This window comes from Melanostigma gelatinosum (assembly GCF_949748355.1).
Source record: "Melanostigma gelatinosum genome assembly, chromosome: 8".
Taxonomy (NCBI): Eukaryota; Metazoa; Chordata; class Actinopteri; order Perciformes; family Zoarcidae; genus Melanostigma; species Melanostigma gelatinosum.
Window position 1 is genome coordinate 22,973,098 of NC_136641.1, and position 19,458 is coordinate 22,992,555.

General features: G+C 39.4%; 2 protein-coding genes across 2 annotated transcripts; one reads left to right on the forward strand and one right to left on the reverse strand.

Moving 5' to 3' along the window:
* The first annotated feature begins 2,964 nt into the window (after window positions 1-2,964).
* LOC306780886 (glycerol-3-phosphate dehydrogenase [NAD(+)], cytoplasmic) lies at window positions 2,965-8,836 on the forward strand. Its single transcript, XM_079273404.1, has 8 exons — window positions 2,965-3,102; window positions 3,972-4,149; window positions 4,360-4,500; window positions 4,681-4,819; window positions 5,783-5,895; window positions 6,097-6,333; window positions 7,626-7,732; window positions 7,825-8,836. The coding sequence occupies exons 1-8, from the start codon at window positions 3,059-3,061 to the stop codon at window positions 7,919-7,921; spliced, it is 1,056 nt and encodes a 351-aa protein (XP_079129530.1). The 5' UTR covers window positions 2,965-3,058; the 3' UTR covers window positions 7,922-8,836.
* A 1,260-nt stretch (window positions 8,837-10,096) lies between these two features.
* Window positions 10,097-18,846, reverse strand: LOC306781021 (glucose-6-phosphate 1-dehydrogenase). Its single transcript, XM_079273646.1, has 13 exons — window positions 18,737-18,846; window positions 17,519-17,637; window positions 15,114-15,151; window positions 14,874-14,982; window positions 14,149-14,366; window positions 13,632-13,790; window positions 13,283-13,408; window positions 12,613-12,706; window positions 12,335-12,521; window positions 12,007-12,242; window positions 11,774-11,850; window positions 11,478-11,570; window positions 10,097-11,390 (listed from the first exon to the last, which is right to left on the reverse strand). Exons 2-13 carry the CDS (start codon window positions 17,630-17,632, stop codon window positions 11,300-11,302), a joined length of 1,542 nt encoding a protein of 513 aa, XP_079129772.1. The 5' UTR covers window positions 17,633-17,637; window positions 18,737-18,846; the 3' UTR covers window positions 10,097-11,299.
* Window positions 18,847-19,458: the final 612 nt, after the last annotated feature.

The following is a 19,458-nucleotide window of genomic DNA, read 5'->3' on the forward strand; positions in this document are numbered from 1 at the left end:
TGGAGTTGCTTCACTTTTCTAGCACGGACGCTCTCTGATAGCTTGTTGTAGCATTAGCACGTTTGGTCTCGTAGTGTCTCTTTACATTATATTCCTTAAACAAGGCAACAGTCTCATGACAAATTAGGGAGACACAGTTGTTTCGGTTTTCGGTGAAAAAAATATTGCGATCTCCACCTCTCCTGGAAGCGGCGGCCCTCATTATCGACTTTCCTTTTTTTACTTGCCGTAGCCATGACAGTTCAAGGGTCAGAGCCAATTTCAAACAGCCAGACAGTTACAGAGTGGTGCTGCCACCATGAGGTAAAAATAGGAATTGCATGTTGAATTTGTATGATTTATTCATTCCGTTTTGACTGTGCTGGCGGGCCATAAATAATGCATTTTAAGACAGAAGGCGCGGGCCGTATAAAATCTGACCTCGGGCCGTGATTGGCCCGCGGGCCGGACTTTGGACATGCCTGATCTACAGCATACCTTCAGGGCTCTGAGGTCTCACATTTGTGTCATAGCCTGGAGTACTTTTGTAACAGTTGATACAGTTGAGTATCTTCAAAAAGTAACTAAAAAAGTAACTTTTTTTCCAAAGTAACTAAAAAAGTAACTTTTTTTCCAAAGTAACTAAAAAAGTAACTTTTTTTCCAAAGTAACTAAAAAAGTAACTTTTTTTCCAAAGTAATTAAAAAAGTAACTTTTTTCCAAAGTAACTAAAAAAGTAACTTTTTTTCCAAAGTAACTAAAAAAGTAACTTTTTTCCAAAGTAACTAAAAAAGTAACTTTTTTTCCAAAGTAACTAAAAAAGTAACTTTTTTTCCAAAGTAACTAAAAAAGTAACTTTTTTTCCAAAGTAACTAAAAAAGTAACTTTTTTTCCAAAGTAACTAAAAAAGTAACTTTTTTCCAAAGTAACTAAAAAAGTAACTTTTTTCCAAAGTAACTAAAAAAGTAACTTTTTTTCCAAAGTAACTAAAAAAGTAACTTTTTTTCCAAAGTAACTAAAAAATTAACTTTTTTTCCAAAGTAACTAAAAAAGTAACTTTTTTTCCAAAGTAACTAAAAAAGTAACTTTTTTTCCAAAGTAACTAAAAAAGTAACTTTTTTCCAAAGTAACTAAAAAAGTAACTTTTTTTACAAAGTAACTAAAAAAGTAACTTTTTTTACAAAGTAACTAAAAAAGTAACTTTTTTTACAAAGTAACTAAAAAAGTAACTTTTTTTACAAAGTAACTAAAAAAGTAACTTTTTTTACAAAGTAACTAAAAAGTTACTTTTTTTACAAAGTAACTAAAAAAGTTACTTTTTTTACAAAGTAACTAAAAAAGTTACTTTTTTTACAAAGTAACTAAAAAAGTTACTTTTTTTACAAAGTAACTAAAAAAGTAACTTGTTTTACAAAGTAACTAAAAAAGTAACTTGTTTTACAAAGTAACTAAAAAAGTAACTTGTTTTACAAAGTAACTAAAAAAGTAACTTTTTAACAAAGTAACTAAAAAAGTAACTTTTTAACAAAGTAACTAAAAAAGTAACTTTTTAACAAAGTAACTAAAAAAGTAACTTTAACAAAGTAACTAAAAAAGTAACTTTGAGAATATAGTAACTAAAAAAGTAACTGAGAATATAGTAACTAAAAAAGTAACTTTTTTTACAAAGTAACTAAAAAAGTAACTTTTAGAATATAGTAACTAAAAAAGTAACTTTTTTACAAAGAAAGTAAAAAGTAACTTTTTTACAAAGAAACTAAAAAGTAACTTTTTTTACAAAGTAACTAAAAAAGTAACTTTTTTTTACAAAGTAACTAAAAAAGTTACTTTTTTACAAAGTAACTAAAAAAGTTACTTTTTTTTACAAAGTAACTAAAAAAGTTACTTTTTTACAAAGTAACTTGAAAAATAAAGTAACTAAAAAAATATGCTATAAATATATTTTTTTCACATACTTATCTGACTTTTTATGATGTCTTTTCGACATACAAACTCTTCAACTGTTATTTGGCTGTAATTTATAGATTCTTTGTTTATTGTATTTGTATGTTATGGTGCAATTAATGAGCTACTAGAAAATTACCTTTTAATGACATACCATAGTCTGTTTATTTTGTATTTCTTGTTGCATATTACGCTATGACGTTTTAATAAATTCAAATGAAATAAGACCTCTTTGACAACCTTTTCATGACATTTCAGACTTTTTTTATCACATGCAACACTCTTCACACTTCTTCATGCCATTTTTTTCACACTCTTTCTTTTTTATTGTTACATCTGAATAAGACAAATAACAATTAATCAACATGCTATGAGGACACACGCTGAATGTTTCATGACTAGAGTTTCCCTGATACATAGGTGGTGTAGTGGTTAGTGTCGCTACCTCGCTGCCAAATAAACTGGGTTCAAAACTTACCTGTGGGTGTCTTTGTTTCGAATTAATATACTATGACTATTTTTTCATGAGTTTTTTCGACATACTCTTCTATGACTTTTTCAGGATATCCTTTAACAATGAATCAGTATGCTATGAGGACACCCTTAATGTTTCATGATACACAGGTGGTCTAGTGGTTAGCGTCGCTGCCCCACAGCCAAATTCAGTCTTTGTTCGATACTTACCTGTGGGTATCTTTTTTCGACATGCTATACGATAACGTTTTTCAACATGCTATAGAATGATTTTTTTCATTACTTTTATAGACATACTGTTAAATGTCAGGCTTCATCACAAGCATTCCAGTTAGAAATCACTCTGGAGCTTTTATTTTGAAATGGGAAGGGGGGGGGGGCTCTAAAGATAAGACCTGAATGACTATGATAGAGAGAGACAGACAGACAGGAGGTCCATGCTGCCAAGTCATGTGTGTATAAGCCTACTGGCCTCTAATCAGCTGGGTGAATGAGTGACCAGACCTTTAGAGGGCGGGTCATCGTCTCCCCTCGGATGGACCAATGAAAAGCAGGCTGCTGCGTGTTGCGTAACTCCACTGCAGGTTCACAGCCGCACGCAGTGTCGGCGATCAGAGCGCCCTTATCCTGCTGTCCATCGGGTTAACGCTACCGCTACACAATGTCTGCGCCGAAGAAAGTCTGCATCATTGGCTCCGGGAACTGGCAAGTTGATAGCGTTGTCCAACTTTTAAAATTCGTTGCATGTTAACCCGGGTGAGCCGTTGCTAGCCCGCTTAGCATCACTGGGCACCCAGAACTAGCAATCAGCCGCTTTTCTTATGATACAGCGAGATACGTTGTTGCATACTGTGTCGCATTTAATCAACGTTAACTGCAACATTTGCCCGTTTTATATCATTGATTATATTCATGGGAAACCGGCTGAGTAGACCACATGTCATGATTAACGTTAATCATGACATGTGTCTGCCACGGACATACAACACGTGAGCTCCCTCTGCTTAAAGGGCCAGTACAGTATGAATGTGTTCTTGTTCTTCTGCTGCAATATGCATGGCAATTCATTATTCTTTTTTTTTAAGTTCTCTCGTAAATCTGGCATATAGCATTAGTTTATCAACCAAACTGATTAATTTGATTAGATAAAACCTCTGTTTCTACAGGACTGTATCTGTTGTTGAAAAAAAACTAAAGTTCTTTGTGTTCTTATGCCAGATTCATGTGTTGGCCCCAAATTATAAGAAGAATTCCTCAAAATCATGAGTAAACGAACATCAAATCAGAATAGTTCTCAATGCAGTGTGGCGCGGTGTCGACACAGACTTCAGCTTATCTTCAGTGCTGCCTGCCGGGTCATCCTGCTGGCGATCAAAGAGCAGCAACGTTCAGAGTGAACCAGGAGAAACCACACGAGGGGCCCTGATTGTCAGGAGTCACGTGTTGTTATCAACTCTGAGAAGTGATTAACATCTAGACTTAAAAAGGCTAAATCACTCTGTGTTGGATCTCTTCTGGACTCTTCTGTTTTCTTGTGTAAATGAAATGCTAACCTGTAACTATTAACCATACAGGGGTTCTGCCATTGCCAAGATAGTGGGTGCCAATGCTGCTCAGAATTCAAATTTTGACACCACCGTAAAGATGTGGGTGTTTGAGGAGATGGTGAACGGGCGCAAACTGACTGAAATAATCAACAGTGACCACGTAAATGTGAAGTACCTCCCTGGGCACAAGCTGCCAACAAATGTGGTAAGAAACTGTTGGTTTGTCACCATTTAACAGCTTTAAATAGCTTCCTCTATCATCACCTCATCATAGATTTGTATACGTTTGACCTCTCTGATATCACTTTCCTTAATGTTCTCGTAGAGCAGGTTGTTGCACCAGACTTTAATGTCGGTTACATTTGATTTGCACGTGTCAGACCTCTTCCAAAATCACCCTCCGGTTCCTCCTCAGCTGGCCGTCTCAGACCTGGTGGAGGCCTCCAGTGACGCAGACATCTTGGTGTTTGTGATCCCGCATCAGTTTGTTGGGAAAGTGTGTGACACCATAAAGGACAAGATAAAGACTGATGCTCTGGGGATATCTCTCATCAAGGTTGGACTCTGCTCTTTGAATCTTTCACCTTTTTGTCTCTGGATAGTGGTGCGACGCTACTTAGTTTACTTCCAGGTTGAAGCCGTAAGCCAGTGGGAGAAGTATGGTCTTTGACCCAAATACCAGCGTCTGTGTATGGCTTCATGTAAATACGCTGCTTGTGTGTTTCTGCTCCTCCAGGGCATAGACGAGGGGCCTGATGGACTTAAACTCATCTCTGATGTGATCCAGGAGAAGCTTGGCATCAACATGAGCGTGCTGATGGGGGCCAACATTGCCAATGAGGTTGCTGATGAGAAGTTTTGTGAGACCACCATTGGTGAGTCTGTTCTACTGATTTTTGATTGCTCAGCTTAGGGATGTTTTGAAAGAAACGCTTATTATTTCATTAGGACAAATATGCACATTTTAAAGTTACAATAGTAACTTCAAGCATGACTGCTTTGAAAGGATTCATATTTATGTCAGTGCTGTGAAATGTTTGAGGCCTTGGAGCATTGCAGCGATCCTCTAAAAGATGCAAAGTTACTGTGTTTTAATGAGGGCTGTAATCAAACAAAGAAAATCTTAGTCAACTGAAATTCTCATTCCCAAAAATGACGTAGTGTCTGAGTAAGTAAATATTGATCAAAGCTTTTGAAAGTCAATGAAAACAGCAGCACAATACTTCCTTTCTTTCCATACAAAACAATATCATTGCTGTGTTATTTGCTCAGTGATAAATCAGTGTGCTGAGCTCGTCCCGCAGGGAGCGGCTGGTCTTTCTCCAATGCACAGTAGAGGAAAGGTCTAGGCTGAATAACTGACAATTACATTGTTGCTCATTGTTAAATACGGTGGGAGCCTCTTATAATGATCACGGTTACAGTAACCAACCGCTTATATGGATCAAAAAGCTTGTGACAGTCTTAATTTTGGCTCTTTTCGTACTTGATTTATGGGAAAACATTTTTAAATCGAATGTTAGTTTAATTTAATTTAACTTTTCTTGCTTCACGGTTAACCCGTAATAAATACACAAATGTCAAATTAGGAGGTAATCTGACTAATAAAGGAAAACAAAGACAATTGGTCATAATAATCCATTTGACTTTGACAGACGTGATCACTATAAGAGGTTTCCAAGACAACTACATATTTACTAACTGATCAGAAGGTGTCTAGTTTTGATCATGACTCTTCAAAGTCTAAAATCAAAGTAAAACTATTTAAAATGGTCGCGACATCAATTCATATTGTAGATAAACCAAAAGATAAGCAGGTTCTCTTTTTCTGCTGGCAGGGTGTAAGAATAAAAACCACGGGGCTCTCCTGAAGGAACTCATGCAGACCACCAACTTCCGAGTCACTGTGGTCGAAGAGTACGATGTGGTGGAAATCTGTGGAGCCCTGAAGGTGAGCTTTTTATTACAGGAACACAGCTGCATGCAGCAGAAGTGGGGTTCTTACACCGAGTCATCCGGCTAAATTACTATTGTGCAACATTGAAAATACTTTGGCCAAGTGGAGCAAGATAGTCTGCGTCTTGTCCAAAGTATCCAGGCGTGTCTTCGTCTCTTGTGCCTAAAAGTACAACTTTGCCTCCTCGTCCTTCAGAACATCGTTGCGGTGGGAGCCGGTTTCTGTGACGGCCTGGGCTTCGGAGACAACACGAAGGCAGCAGTGATCCGGTTAGGCCTGATGGAGATGATTGCATTCGCCCGCATTTTCTGCACTGCCGGCCCCGTGTCCTCCGCAACCTTCCTGGAGAGCTGCGGTGTGGCCGACCTCATCACAACCTGCTACGGCGGCCGCAACCGCAAAGTAGCAGAAGCCTTTGCGAAGACGGGGAAGGTGAGCGCTTGGATTAGAGCAAATGCATTTACCGCTTTTTGGAAAATGAAATGGTTTTTTTAAACATTGTTTAGACAAAGACAGACTACAAAAACAAAAGAGGACAGAAGCCAACTGAGTACAAGTTTAGACTGATGGGTAGAAGAGTCAAAAACGGTCCGATTCAGCAGTCAAAGCTGATGAATGAATGAATATTATTATAAATTAGTAGTAAAAGAGCACAACACACTTCTGTAGGTGCACGACCACTGTGGAGAAACTACAACGAGCCAAGAAGGGAAACTAAAATAAACACGCTGCTGTCTTTAAATGTCTTCAATGAAAGGTTTAATATTCGACCACAAGTGGTTGACAGTAAAAACAAAGGAAATATATGTGTGTGTATTAGGGGTGTAACGATACGCGTATTGAACCGTTCGGTACGAGTCTCACGGTTCGGTACGCATGACGAACCAAATACGCTTGAATAAAAAAAATATATATATATATGTTTTTTTTTTAACCTTTATTTAACCAGGTAGTCCCATTGAGATTAAAAATCTCTTTTGCAAGATGTAAGTAACAATACAAGATGTAAGTAACAACACTACATAACATTAAGGAGCAGTTCTTGTTTTTTATGCTTATGTGTTGCTAAGAAGACACCCCAGAAGATGAGTCACTCAGGTATCGTTCCATCATTGTTCAAAGTCAAAGAATAACTTCATGATGTGAGTTGTAATGAATAAATATATTTTTAAATCAAGTACATTTCTCTGGCATTTATAGTTTTCTACTGTACCGAAACGTACCGAACCGTGGCTCCACTGTATCGTACCGAACCGAACCGTGAATTTTGTGAACCGTTACACAGCCTTGTCAACTTGATAACGAGCTCTAATAGAGTGCGATACATAAATATATTGAACTTCAAAATAATAATAATAAAATCTCCATTTTATCGCTATGGAGCTTAAGAAAGGTGACGTATGAAATGAAGCTTGAACCCACTTTGTTTAAAATGTTTTATCTTTTAATACACGGAAGTTTCTGCACTTCACACTTCAAATAGTAAAGTGTATTTTTAGACGAGCAAATCCAAATGGCACTTCATAAGGCTGATATAGTAATAGGGCTATCTTACACACACATAACTCAGAAAATACTATAAAAATACATTATGTTACTTAATATTAACTACAATATGAAACGGAATACTCACAACACTTGTGGCGTTATTATTATTCCGATGTTAATAGAAAGTAATTATGAAATGATTATGAAAAGAGTCCACCCTTCTCGTTTCTTCTCAGTCCATCGAGGAGCTGGAGAAGGAGATGCTGAACGGCCAGAAGCTGCAGGGACCAGCAACAGCAGCTGAGGTCTATCTCATCCTCGAGCACAAAAACCTCGTTGACAAGTAAGTTGAGCAGCAGCACGACACACCGGATCTCATCAGACATCATTCCAGCTGCATGTATGCACTCAACAATGCCTCCTCCTTCCTCCCAGGTTCCCTCTGTTCAATGCCGTGTATCAGATCTGCTTTCAGGGCCATCCAGTCACAGAGTTCATCAGCTGTTTGCAGAACCACCCGGAGCACATGTAACAACAACAACAACAACAAACTGACCAAGTGCCTTTTTAACTGGAGAGCATTAACCTTTTCTCACCTGTTACCGGTCAGAAATAGACGGGCGACCAGTCACTCCACAGCTGTCGTGCAACCGAGCGGCTCCAGAGGTTTCGTAACATTCGTGCATGTTCAGATGTAGTTTTACCACTTTGTCCTTAACGCTCAGTTTCTTTTTAAGTGCTTTCGTTCATTTCCTGACACATGCATGATGACTTGAGGGGTAATTGATGACAGGGTTCTTTTCCCTTGTTCCCTTTTTGTCTGAGTTTCTTTGTTTTGTTTTTTAGAAAGTATCCCAATTGAAAACACTAATGAATGTATCCAGACTTTACTGGATATCAAATTGATCATAATACAATATTTTTCTAAAAATGTTTGACTCCCTTGACTGCCATTCGTTCAGTACCATGTTTGTACGATGTTCATATGGCACCACATGCATTCAGGTTTTGGCGAAGACCAAACACTCGGCCTTCTGCGAGGAGAGTTATTGTTATCTAACGTTATTGTTGCAGTCCAGTGAAAGCCTGTCCATCAAGTTATTGAGTCATGTAATACCTCAGATAATTCTCTTTGTTTGCTCTAAGTGTCTTGCATAGTTCACTGTTTCCTGTCTTGTACTGTGTATTAACCTACTGTCAATCGCACAACTGTTTTTAACATAAAAACTGAGAGTGCCTTAGGATGCACAGTTGTGTATTCTTGGCCATTGATTTGTTTTTTTGAGTCCAGACCAAAGACTTAACTACTTAACGTCCAATATTCCATTTGTTTTGTGACCCTGCCTGATTTTCATTGATTTGCGGCTCATGTGTGTTGGTAATTATATCAACTTGTCTGTAAATAAACTAATTCTAATCGAATTCAAATCACCGCTTGAATCCTTTTTCACTCTCACATTAGAAAGGCATTTATCTCAAACTACAAATCACTGCAGCGGGAAGAAATACCGCCAGAATATTCTGTTAACTTTAAATTTAGGTAGAGGGTTGTGCAAACCACCACCATATCATCTGGTGCTGCTCCAAGATACAAACATTCTGGCAAAACGCTTGGACAATTATGCAGCATATTCTTGGGCAGCAGATTTTATTCACATGCAAGTCACTTTATTTGGGTGATCTACCAGAAGGAACAACAGGAAATGACAGATACCTCCTGAAAATATTAACGGTAGCAGCAAAAAAAGCTATTACTCGTAAGTGGCTACAATCCGACCCACCTTCAGTCGAAAATTGGATTGAAATCATGAAAGAAATTCACGATATGGAAAGACTGACTTTCCTACTGAGATTAAGGAAAGACTCATACCTAGCAAGATGGACCAAATATTTGTCAGAATAAGAACTTGGCTGGTGACTTGCCCTCCTTAACCTCACACAGGGTTTTTTTTTTTTTTTAACTTCATTGCTGAAGCTCATCTTTTAAGAAGACAGGTACTCTCTTCAAACAGGATGCTACTTTCTGTGACAATCTAGATCTTAACATAAATATTGCTGTGTATAGAACTCTTCCAATATATAATTTTGATATCTGATCCTGAAGTTATGGTTGACACGAGTGACGGACAATGTTGTTGGCATGCTGCATGGTTGTTTTGATGCATTTTGTTTTTGTTTAATTTAACTATTTGTTTAAATGTATTTCCTCCTGGCCTTTTGCCAGGTGCATGAATTGCTAGTATTATTTCTTACTTGTTTAGGACACGTTTTTGTTTTTCTTTGCAACAAAAAAAAACCCTTTAAATTTACAAAAAGCAAAGAACAAACTGATTCTCTAAAAACAAAGTATCGTAGTGGCAGGAGAATACAAGTGAAGTGGTCATTTGACAGTACTAGCCCAGCTTCATGTCAAAATAGTTCAAACAAGGCTGAAAATTACCTATTCAGAAAATGTTAAAATTGTGGAAGGCTTATTTGAGAAAATATTTGCCTTATTATGACGTTCTTTGTGAATTTTTCTAACGTGTTGTACTAGGACTTTATAGCATGATGGACTTTGACTTTTTGTGATACACGATGAAGTTTAATTACTTTGGGCTCATCTCCATGACATGACTCGGGAAGAAATTCTCGAGACATTTCTTCCTTCTCGGCTGAAATGGACGACATCGTGCTGCAACGAGTCTTATAATATGTGATAGAAATGCATAAAATACACCAAACCTTTTGAAGAATGCTTTTTATTCAACACAAATGTGAACGAAACTGTAAAATATCAACCCTTAAATCAACACCTTTAATTGAACGCTGTCTTTTCTATGACGTACGATGACCTTTTCATGATTTGTGACACATCTTGACTGGTTGGCAGAGGCTGGCAACCGTGAGGCGGTAAATCTAGTTAACTTTGTAAAAATGAAAGAAAGTACAACATAGTGCTTAAAGCAATAAAAACCAGAGCATAGAACCCGTTTACAGAGACGCTAAAGCTAGTTTATTTATTACAAGTAGTGGAACTGTAGCTAGCTTTACACTGTGCACCGAACAGCAGTATCCAGTACATACACATTCACTGTTGACCTGTGGTAGACACCGCTGCCGTCTGAATATTTTTGAAATAAACATCAGCAGCTTAAATAAACATAAAAAACATGTAAACAAAAAGGGAATGAAGCTCAGAAGAAGGCTCCTAAACAAGACAGAGCCCTCGTTTGGTTTGTCCATCGGGACTCTTAAGACTATTCCAGTATGAATGCTTTGAAGAGAAACGTGCCCGCATTGCCCTTTTTAAACCACATCGTCTATCTAGCTTAAAGAGGCAGAGAGAGAGCAAGCAAGTTGTAAAAATAAATTCCACTAAGTGTGATTAATAACTGCAGTCAAAGCATAATGGTATTACAATCACAATGTTATTAAGAGTGACAGCTGGTGACCAATCAGTTGTTCCTCGTCGCCGCTGTTTTCAGTTACCGTCTTTGGTACACCGCTTACGATGACGGGGCATGACTCAGCTGAGTGTTTTGTTGTTGCTCTGCTATTGATATTCAGTCATTCCATTTACCATCCAGACATGGAGCTAGTTCATCAGACATGTTGTGTTTGTTCAATTTTGTTCACAGATTTCTTTTGTTCCCTCTCCAACTGGTCCCACCTCTCAAATATAACATGAATGTATAAAGTGCAGTATAAGCCCATGATGACAGCACAAATAGATCACTATATTTTGAATGTCTGATGAACTGGTTCCAAGGAATAATTGCCATCCCTGAGAAATGATAGCTTGTTTCTGCTACAGCGATGGATCCACATCGTGGAAACTCCTCCTTCCCCAAAAAGACACTCCAGCAGTGAAACATGACACGGCTCACTCACCCCCTCCTGCTATCCTACCTCTACCCCTCATCACAATTCACAACCTGTGAGGGTTGACCCATTTGTAAGTGCCTTCATAGCGAAATCCAACTTTCTTTGACAGGTCGTCTGCTTCTGTTGGGCCCCGACTGACAAAAGAAAGTGAAACAATCACAATCGACACTCTGTATTCAACCCATTTTCCAATTGAAGGAATACTGAACAACATTTCCTACCTTCCATATTTGTAAGGAATAGGTTTGGGCTTCTCTCTCTCTATGTGATGAAGAAGAGGTGTGAAGATCCTCCATGCTTCCCTTAGTTCATCACTGCAAAGACAAACAAGTCAGCATGTGGTGGAGGACATTACATCATAGCTGTATGTAAGGTTTTAACAACAGTTTCCCTTCTTGCAGAGGAAAGATGCACTGTGTCGCCATCTAGTGCAAAGAACTGGTAGGTTTACTGACAGGTTCCGTTTACAAGTACCGGTAGTAACATGAGACAACACTAGTGAAACACAAAGACACACCTGCGTACAAAGTGCATCTGACTCCCACAGAAGACGTCCAGGATGAGACGCTCGTAAGCGTCTGGAAGCTTCACGTCCTGGAAACAAGACACATTTTAAATCATTTCTTTCTTAATTAAAAAACATTCGGCTAGGAAATTAGAGACGCGATACAGACAGCTACTTTCTTTTATTTTTAGTATTTGCTATATAAATCACTTGCTCTTTGCATAAACAAATCAACTTGAACATGCCTTGTATCTACTCTTGTAGGTGAGGTCCAGCTCAGTTTCCTCAGGGCTGAAGTAGACGCCAGGCTTCTTGCTCATCATCTTGGCGTAGACGGCCTCGTTGGGCTGCACACGCACCACGAGCTCATTCCTGCGACACTGATTTCCAAAAATGTCCCCTGGGACATCTGTGAACTGCAGCCGCACCTCAGCTTTCCTCTCATTCAGTGCTTTTCCACAGCGAAGGATGAAAGGAACACCTGAGGAGCGAAACACAACGCCGAAGCCTCATGAAAGAGCACGGGAGACATCAGTGGGATTTTCTTTTTTTAAAAGGCCACGGTGTGTTTACCATCCCAGCGTTCGTTGTGCACATAAAGTACGGCAGCGGTGAAGGTGGCCTGAGTGGATCCTTTAGGCACTGTGGGATCATCGAGATAACCCAGTTTGGCGTCTCCCTCCCCCTCTGGATTCCCCACATACTGACCCAGCACCACATCAGATATGGGCACCGGAGCGATGCACTTCAGCACCTTCACCTACGAGAAGGAACACAAGAGAAACAGGAATCGTAACATATCGCTCCATATTTGCAGTCGTGTTTGAGGGGGCGTTGAGTCGCTTTTGTACCTTTTCATCCCTGACATCATCAGAGCTGGTGGAAGCTGGTTTCTCCATGGCCACCAGGCACAGCATCTGGAGCAAGTGGTTCTGCATGACATCACTGATCGGAGGGGCGGGCACAGGGAACAAACAGGTTGTCACACAAAAGACGGAAAGGGAGAGGAGATCGCTGTGATCAGTCATAAAATGATAACCGATGTGTTAAAACTGGTTAAATCAACACTTACTATGACGCCCATGTCTATAATGCGTTATAAACTACACTGATCATGCATTATACTCTGCTTATTGCCTTGTATAATAATAGTTATAAGCATAAACATTCATAATCAGGGTTATCAATGGGTTTAAATGAATGATTGTCCATAGTTTATCATTTTTATCTGATCGAAATGTACCTTAAAAGGGAGATTAGTCAAGTATGTAATACTCTTATCAACATGCTATATTATTTGTAGATGACTTTAAAAAAGAGGTAAGATTCCTAATTTATAAACACTAAATAGGGGGGTGTTACAGAGTAAAGTGCTCACTATGAAAGTACTGTTTACAATATACAGTAACACAGTAAAAGCTCCTGTTTCTCATATAACTTCACTTTCAAAACTTTAAGCATTCAACTTTAATATTGAAGTTCAAAGACAAACTTTAGGGATTTATTTTTCTGTCCACTCACCGGATGATGCCAAAATCGTCAAAGTAGCCTCCTCGTCCCTGAGTCCCAAACGGTTCTTTAAAGGTGAGAACAACACAGGCCAAGCTGTCCCTGTTCCAGATCGGCCCGAAGATTCGGTTCCCAAACCTGCAATGACGTCACATTATTCTTTGTGTCTCTGTCTGTCTTTGTCCCGAGAGCCGCTCTGCTACCCAAGCCGAGCGTCGGCCCGAGAGCCGCTCTGCGTGACAACATGCATAAACAATCTTCAACGGGTTGAGACTTTCTTCTTCTACACACGTTCACGATATCCCATTCAATAAGGAAATGCACGCAATGAAGCCTTCTTATCGGACGATGCTTGTCTCACCTGAGCACCATGAGGTTCTGCACCATTTCCTTGCCCAGATAGTGATCTATACGGTAGATTTGGTCCTCGGTGAAGAGCGAGGAGAGGTGAGTGGACAGCTCCTCGGAGCTCTGAAGGTCGCGTCCAAACGGCTTCTCTACGATCACCCTGGTCCACCCTCTACACACACAGAGAGGGAAATAACACGTCAAGTCCACTTTGATTGACCTCAATGACACATTAGTGGGATACAACTGGGTTTAAAAATCTGGTTTTCTACTTGAATCTGAATTAAAAGAAAGTGAGGCAAAGATCACAAAAATAACATGATAGAAGTTGTTGAGGATCACTTGTTTCCTCCATCAGACCGACTTATAAAAGAAAGATTAAGACAAGCGAAGGAAAACTACTACCACATACACTAAATTGCCAGGTTATAAAAAGGTACACCTCGCGAAACTTATTGTTATTTGTAATGTTCCGTTTTTAGAGAGATGCATCACTTTGCAGTGTAACAAAGCAGAAGTAGTGTACTGACTTGGTGCTCATACAGCGGTGCTTGATGTTCTTGGAGACATCGTGGTAGACGGTGGGCGGCAGCGCCATGTAGAAGAGCCGGTTTGCCGCGGGTCCTCCGGGAAGAGACGTGATGTGCGTGTCGAGTTTGGAGAAGGAACTCTCGTCAGCATATTTCCCACTGATGTACGTGTTCCTGCTGAAGAAGGCCGACAACCGCTCTGCATCTTTATCCGTCGCCTGGGTCAGAGGGTGGGAACGTTTACACACCCACGGATTAAATGACGATGTTTTTAAAAAGACTGATGGTCTAAAAAGGCTGACTTCATTTGGCCACTTGGGGGCAGCAGAACTTAGCTGTTAACAACACTGACATCACCTTTTAAGTTCAAGTGGCAAACTTGTTACTAGGTTTCTAAACCCTTTTTTCTGCTGTGGCCAAAACCGACGCTATGAGAGCAGAGAGAGTGAACCAAAACAGTAAAGTTGCGGATCGTAGAGCTAAACAATAAGCTTAAACTCACTATAAAGCTCTGTAAAGCTGAGTGGAGCTGCAGATTAAGGTGATAAATCTCTGTAGGTATATCGTCGCTTTAAGGATTAGGCCAAAGGAGGGGGGAATGGCAGATGGACATAATTTTCTTGCTTTGAAAGGTTTTTATTTACGTAGTTGTGTATTATTTTTGCTACTGTCTGCTCTAAATTCCTCTATCCTCCTTGAGATCTATCTCAAAAGTGCAGTTTTACCTTCAGGTATGGCAAGCAAGAAGTCCGAATGGCATCAACTGTCAGGTCAGAGCGAGCAAAGCCCACGAAATAAGTCTGCTCAGGGAGGAGGCCGTCTCTGAACAACCACCTGGGAGAGAACAGATCAACATATGGATCAAACTTCAGAAGCTGCCGTCCAGATTAGAAGAGTCTCCTTCCTCAGACTCGGCTTTGCCGTTGATGGTTCATCCTTTTCACGGGGGTCAGAGGTTCGCTCACCATAGAGTTGGGTAGATCTTCTTCTTAGCCAGATCCCCCTACAGGTGCAAACACACAATCACAAATATGATTTCACCAAATAAATGTAGGTCACGACACACAATCATTAGGTGTGGATGCCGTGTTTGGTTTTACTGTGCACCCTATTTAACCAATGCACTGTCAGAGTGGCGATTTGTTTTCCATGAAACAAGTTGCTGCAGCACCAGAGGTCACACGGTCTGGCAACAGGTAAGTAGGCAGCTTTGTCTTATTTTAGGGATTGCGCCACCTTAGTAATCCCACTGAGAGTAAATGCCAACCACCAACAGACTGGGTGGAGACAAAAGACGGTCCCTGGTGCCAAATTAAATCATGTTGAAGTTGCTAAGTAGTTTAACTATAAGATGTGTAAGACAGGAGGAAGCAGGAAATCTGAGATGAACCGAAGCATACCTCAAATCAATACAAGGAGAAGACACGTCAGGACATGCCATTAGAAGTCAACTTAACCGAAACGTAGTTCCTTTAACAGTATGTTGTTGGCTTAAATCACAATCTGACATCTCACTTTATTCATCTCTTCCTCAACTGGAAATTCAACTCCACGTGTGTCTTAAACAAAGAAGCAGGGTGTGTGTTTAAAATAACTGCCGATGAAAAGAACTGAACAGAAATGTGTCTTTAATGTCACACTTAAGTTAGGAAGTTGGTCATTGATGTGGTCTGGTATGTATAAAGTTACAACACAATCCAAGGACAAACCTGTTACACAAACCTTTCATATCATCAGGAAGCTGCACCGCTATAACCGTTGAATTAGTATCAGTAAGTAAATGTTTGATCGTGTGGCGTGACTGTAAGTTTACACTTGATGATAAACATGCAAGTATCTCGCAGTGCAGCCATTTAAAAACAGCTGCAAACACACACACACACACACACACACACACAGCCCATCCCTTCCTGTGCCAGTGAAAGAAAACAGCTGACTGTCAGTGACACTGCAAAAAAGAAAGCACTAATTCCCCAACTGAGCAAACAGTGCAAGAGAAGGAAGGACAGAGCAAACCTAATATGCAGGTTGACTAGATGTTCCAGTTTGAGTATTGAGAAGCATTAATAGAACAGCAAACAACTATTTGAAATTACATACACACACACACACACACAGTGGAGTAATGGCTACGAGGAGTTTCACAGAATAGAGAAGCATCACAAACACAAGTCAACACTGTGCATTGTTAGAATAATAGTTTCTGTGGTTTTAACACGATTTGTTAATAAAGCATTGCAATGCATCTACAGCAGATATGTAGATGGAGGTTGTTGTCGACAAGTATGGTGTTAAAGCAGCAGACATGTAGGTCATCTGATTAGTCTCAATATTAATAAAGGCAGACAGAACGATTTACAAAAAAATATACAAAGAAAATATCTACAAATATATTGTTGATGCTCTCACAAATATTTCCTATTTTGTAATCAGATGTAATAGAAATCCACATATATATGTATTTAAAGTGTTTGCTTTTTTTTGAGACTTTTGTAATGTCGCTTGATTTACAAATGCTTTTTTTGTCCAACAGAACAAAACTGCTCAGCCCTCCCCATGTTGAGCGCTGTGTGGAGCCAACAGATGTGCTTTGAATCCCATATAAAGAAGCTTTAAATGGTAGAAACTAATGAATGAGTAGGAGACACTTTTAGATCGTCGGGTAGAGAAGAAGAATGCAAAGAGAGAAACAAAGAAACGAGGAAACAGTTCTAAAAACACCTGAAATGATTTTAGTTCATCAACTCGACACCTGACCAGTATGAGGAAATAGTGACAGAGTGAAATGGACATTTGTTGAATGCATCACTTTAATTAATCTAATGAAAGTTGTTGTACAACTATTTTATATTGCAAGTTATCTAATCTGTGAAAATACAATGAACAGAAGCATTTGAGGGGTGCGTTTCATTTAAATGAGCACAAAAAGGGTTTTAAGATGCTATGTTTCAAAGATATGATTTACACACTATTGAAAAGAGGAACCTTGAAGTTGTTTCTGCCTCAATGTCGGGCTTGTGAAAGCTTGGACGACTGTGTGGTGCTTGTGTGTTTAAGATTGGTGACATCAGTTTCAACAGTTCCTTAATCACACAGACACGTGCAATTATTGCAGTACACTCATTCGTAATCATGGCCAACAAGGATTGCCTAAGAGGCCTGAACTGTAAATGTGGCAAAAATTATAAAAAGGTAACAGAGAACAGTTACATGCTGCTGGTTGATCGTAAAAGATGAATTCATTTATTTTAAAATCACGCAGTACATTTTGTGTGATTAAGACTATTCATGTCATTGTATTTCTCAAGTGTTGCACCATATTTATATACAATGACTAGATTTTGAGTCCCCTCCCCTGCTCTGCTCTCACCGATGCTCCCATGATGATGAAGATGTGAGCGGACTGATCGAACTCTTTATCTTCATGGAGCTCCTTCCTCAGCTCCCCAAACACCTCCGACCGAGAGAAGGGAAGGTTGCTCATTTTCCCTAAAAAAGGAGACAAAAAAACAACAACACCCAGTAAATAAAGAAACCAATGGATACCTGAAACCACAGTATTATTTTCCCTTTATACTATATTATATTTAGGACCTCTGCACTACTTTATGTCTTCAATCTTCTTTATTTTTACATTTTGTTGTTGCATTGTTGTCATTTTCATCGACAAGCCCTGTAACATGTATTGTTGCGCATATGACAAATAAAGACGAAATTAAAACCATAAAACACAGCATTAGTTTGAAAATGGTCAGCTGTGACGTAAAGTAGGCTATATGTGACTTTTACTAATGGGCCAAGAGGAAAACATACACTGGCATTGGTCCATTACTTCCGCGATTATCCAACAATTAAAAGATAAGGAGCAAGATTTTTGAGAGAGATAATAAACTTGGATTTCCTTGTGAATCATGGCAACAATGAGCCAAATCAGGAAGTACTTTTCACTGATTTCCACACCAACGGTAATTTAGTGGGTGAAGTGTTCCTTTAACTAAACCTGCGTTAAAATCGACACAATCTGCAACTCATTCCTGAAAAGCACAATTAATAATCATGTGAGGTTACAGATGAATATCATCCCTGGCATTAACATAAACAACACTGAGAAGGGCAGCACGTGTATTTTACTAGCTCCCATACTTAGCCCGACACACAACAAACTATAATGATATTAGTCAAATCCTCCACATAATCCTGTATTTAGAGGGCTAAACGCTAGACTGGATACGTTCGGCTAACACATCAAGATAACGAGGGCTGACATGTTGCTGTTCATCATGTTAGCTACCAACATCCAGCCTGAAACACCTCACAATATGCTGCTATTTAACCACATTTACGTTAGTAATAACTGCATGCTGGGCTAACTAACGTTGAACCTAAAAACCGCTCTGTCATCATCCCTTTAGATTTACATACTCATGTTTTAAACATGACGGACTTGACAAGCGATACAATTCAAAAACTTCCGCTCCGCAGCTAGCAAAACAGCGACCTAGCTTAAAACTAACGTTAGCTTATACACACGCGACAGTGACTAACGATTATAAATTAGCTCAATATAAGTGAATCTACTGCTACTCACGGGTCCGTTGGCAGCTTAGCGTCAAACCGTGGACTGACAGCGTCGTACCAGAAGCTTCACGGTACACACTCTCACTCACAGAGTCCTGCCGACTTCCCTGTTTAAGTGACAAAGAGGAAACGGAGAGATTTTTTTTTTATTGGTTTGGGGAGAAACTCACCAGCGCTCGCTCGAGTTCCCATCGCGCGTCCAATCGAGTAAGGCCATCGACTCTGCCGATGGGCGTGGTTTAATATTACAACCCCCTCACGCGCTCACGCTCAAACACACACGCGCACACACCACACTGCCAATAATGAAAAACCAGACAGGTGGGAATTGAAAGGAGCAAGAGGCAAGGCAAGGCAAGGCAAGTTTATTTGTATAGCACATTTCAATAACAAGGTAATTCAAAGTGCTTCACATAAAACCATTAAAAGCATCAAAACACAAGGCAAAAGAAAAGGAGATTTCAAAAACAATTAAAAAACAGTGTAAGAAATAAAATGCAGTAGTAAAATGCAGAAATGCAGGAAATTGATTAATATATGAATTGAATGTGGTTCAATTAAAGGCAGCAGCAAACAGAAAAGTCTTCAATCTTGATTTAAATGAGCTGAGGGTCTCAGCAGACCTGCAGCTTTCTGGGACTTTGTTCCAGATATGTGGAGCAGAAAAACTGAACGCTGCTTCTCCATGTTTAGTTCTGACTCTGGGAACAGAAAGTAGACCGGTCCCAGATG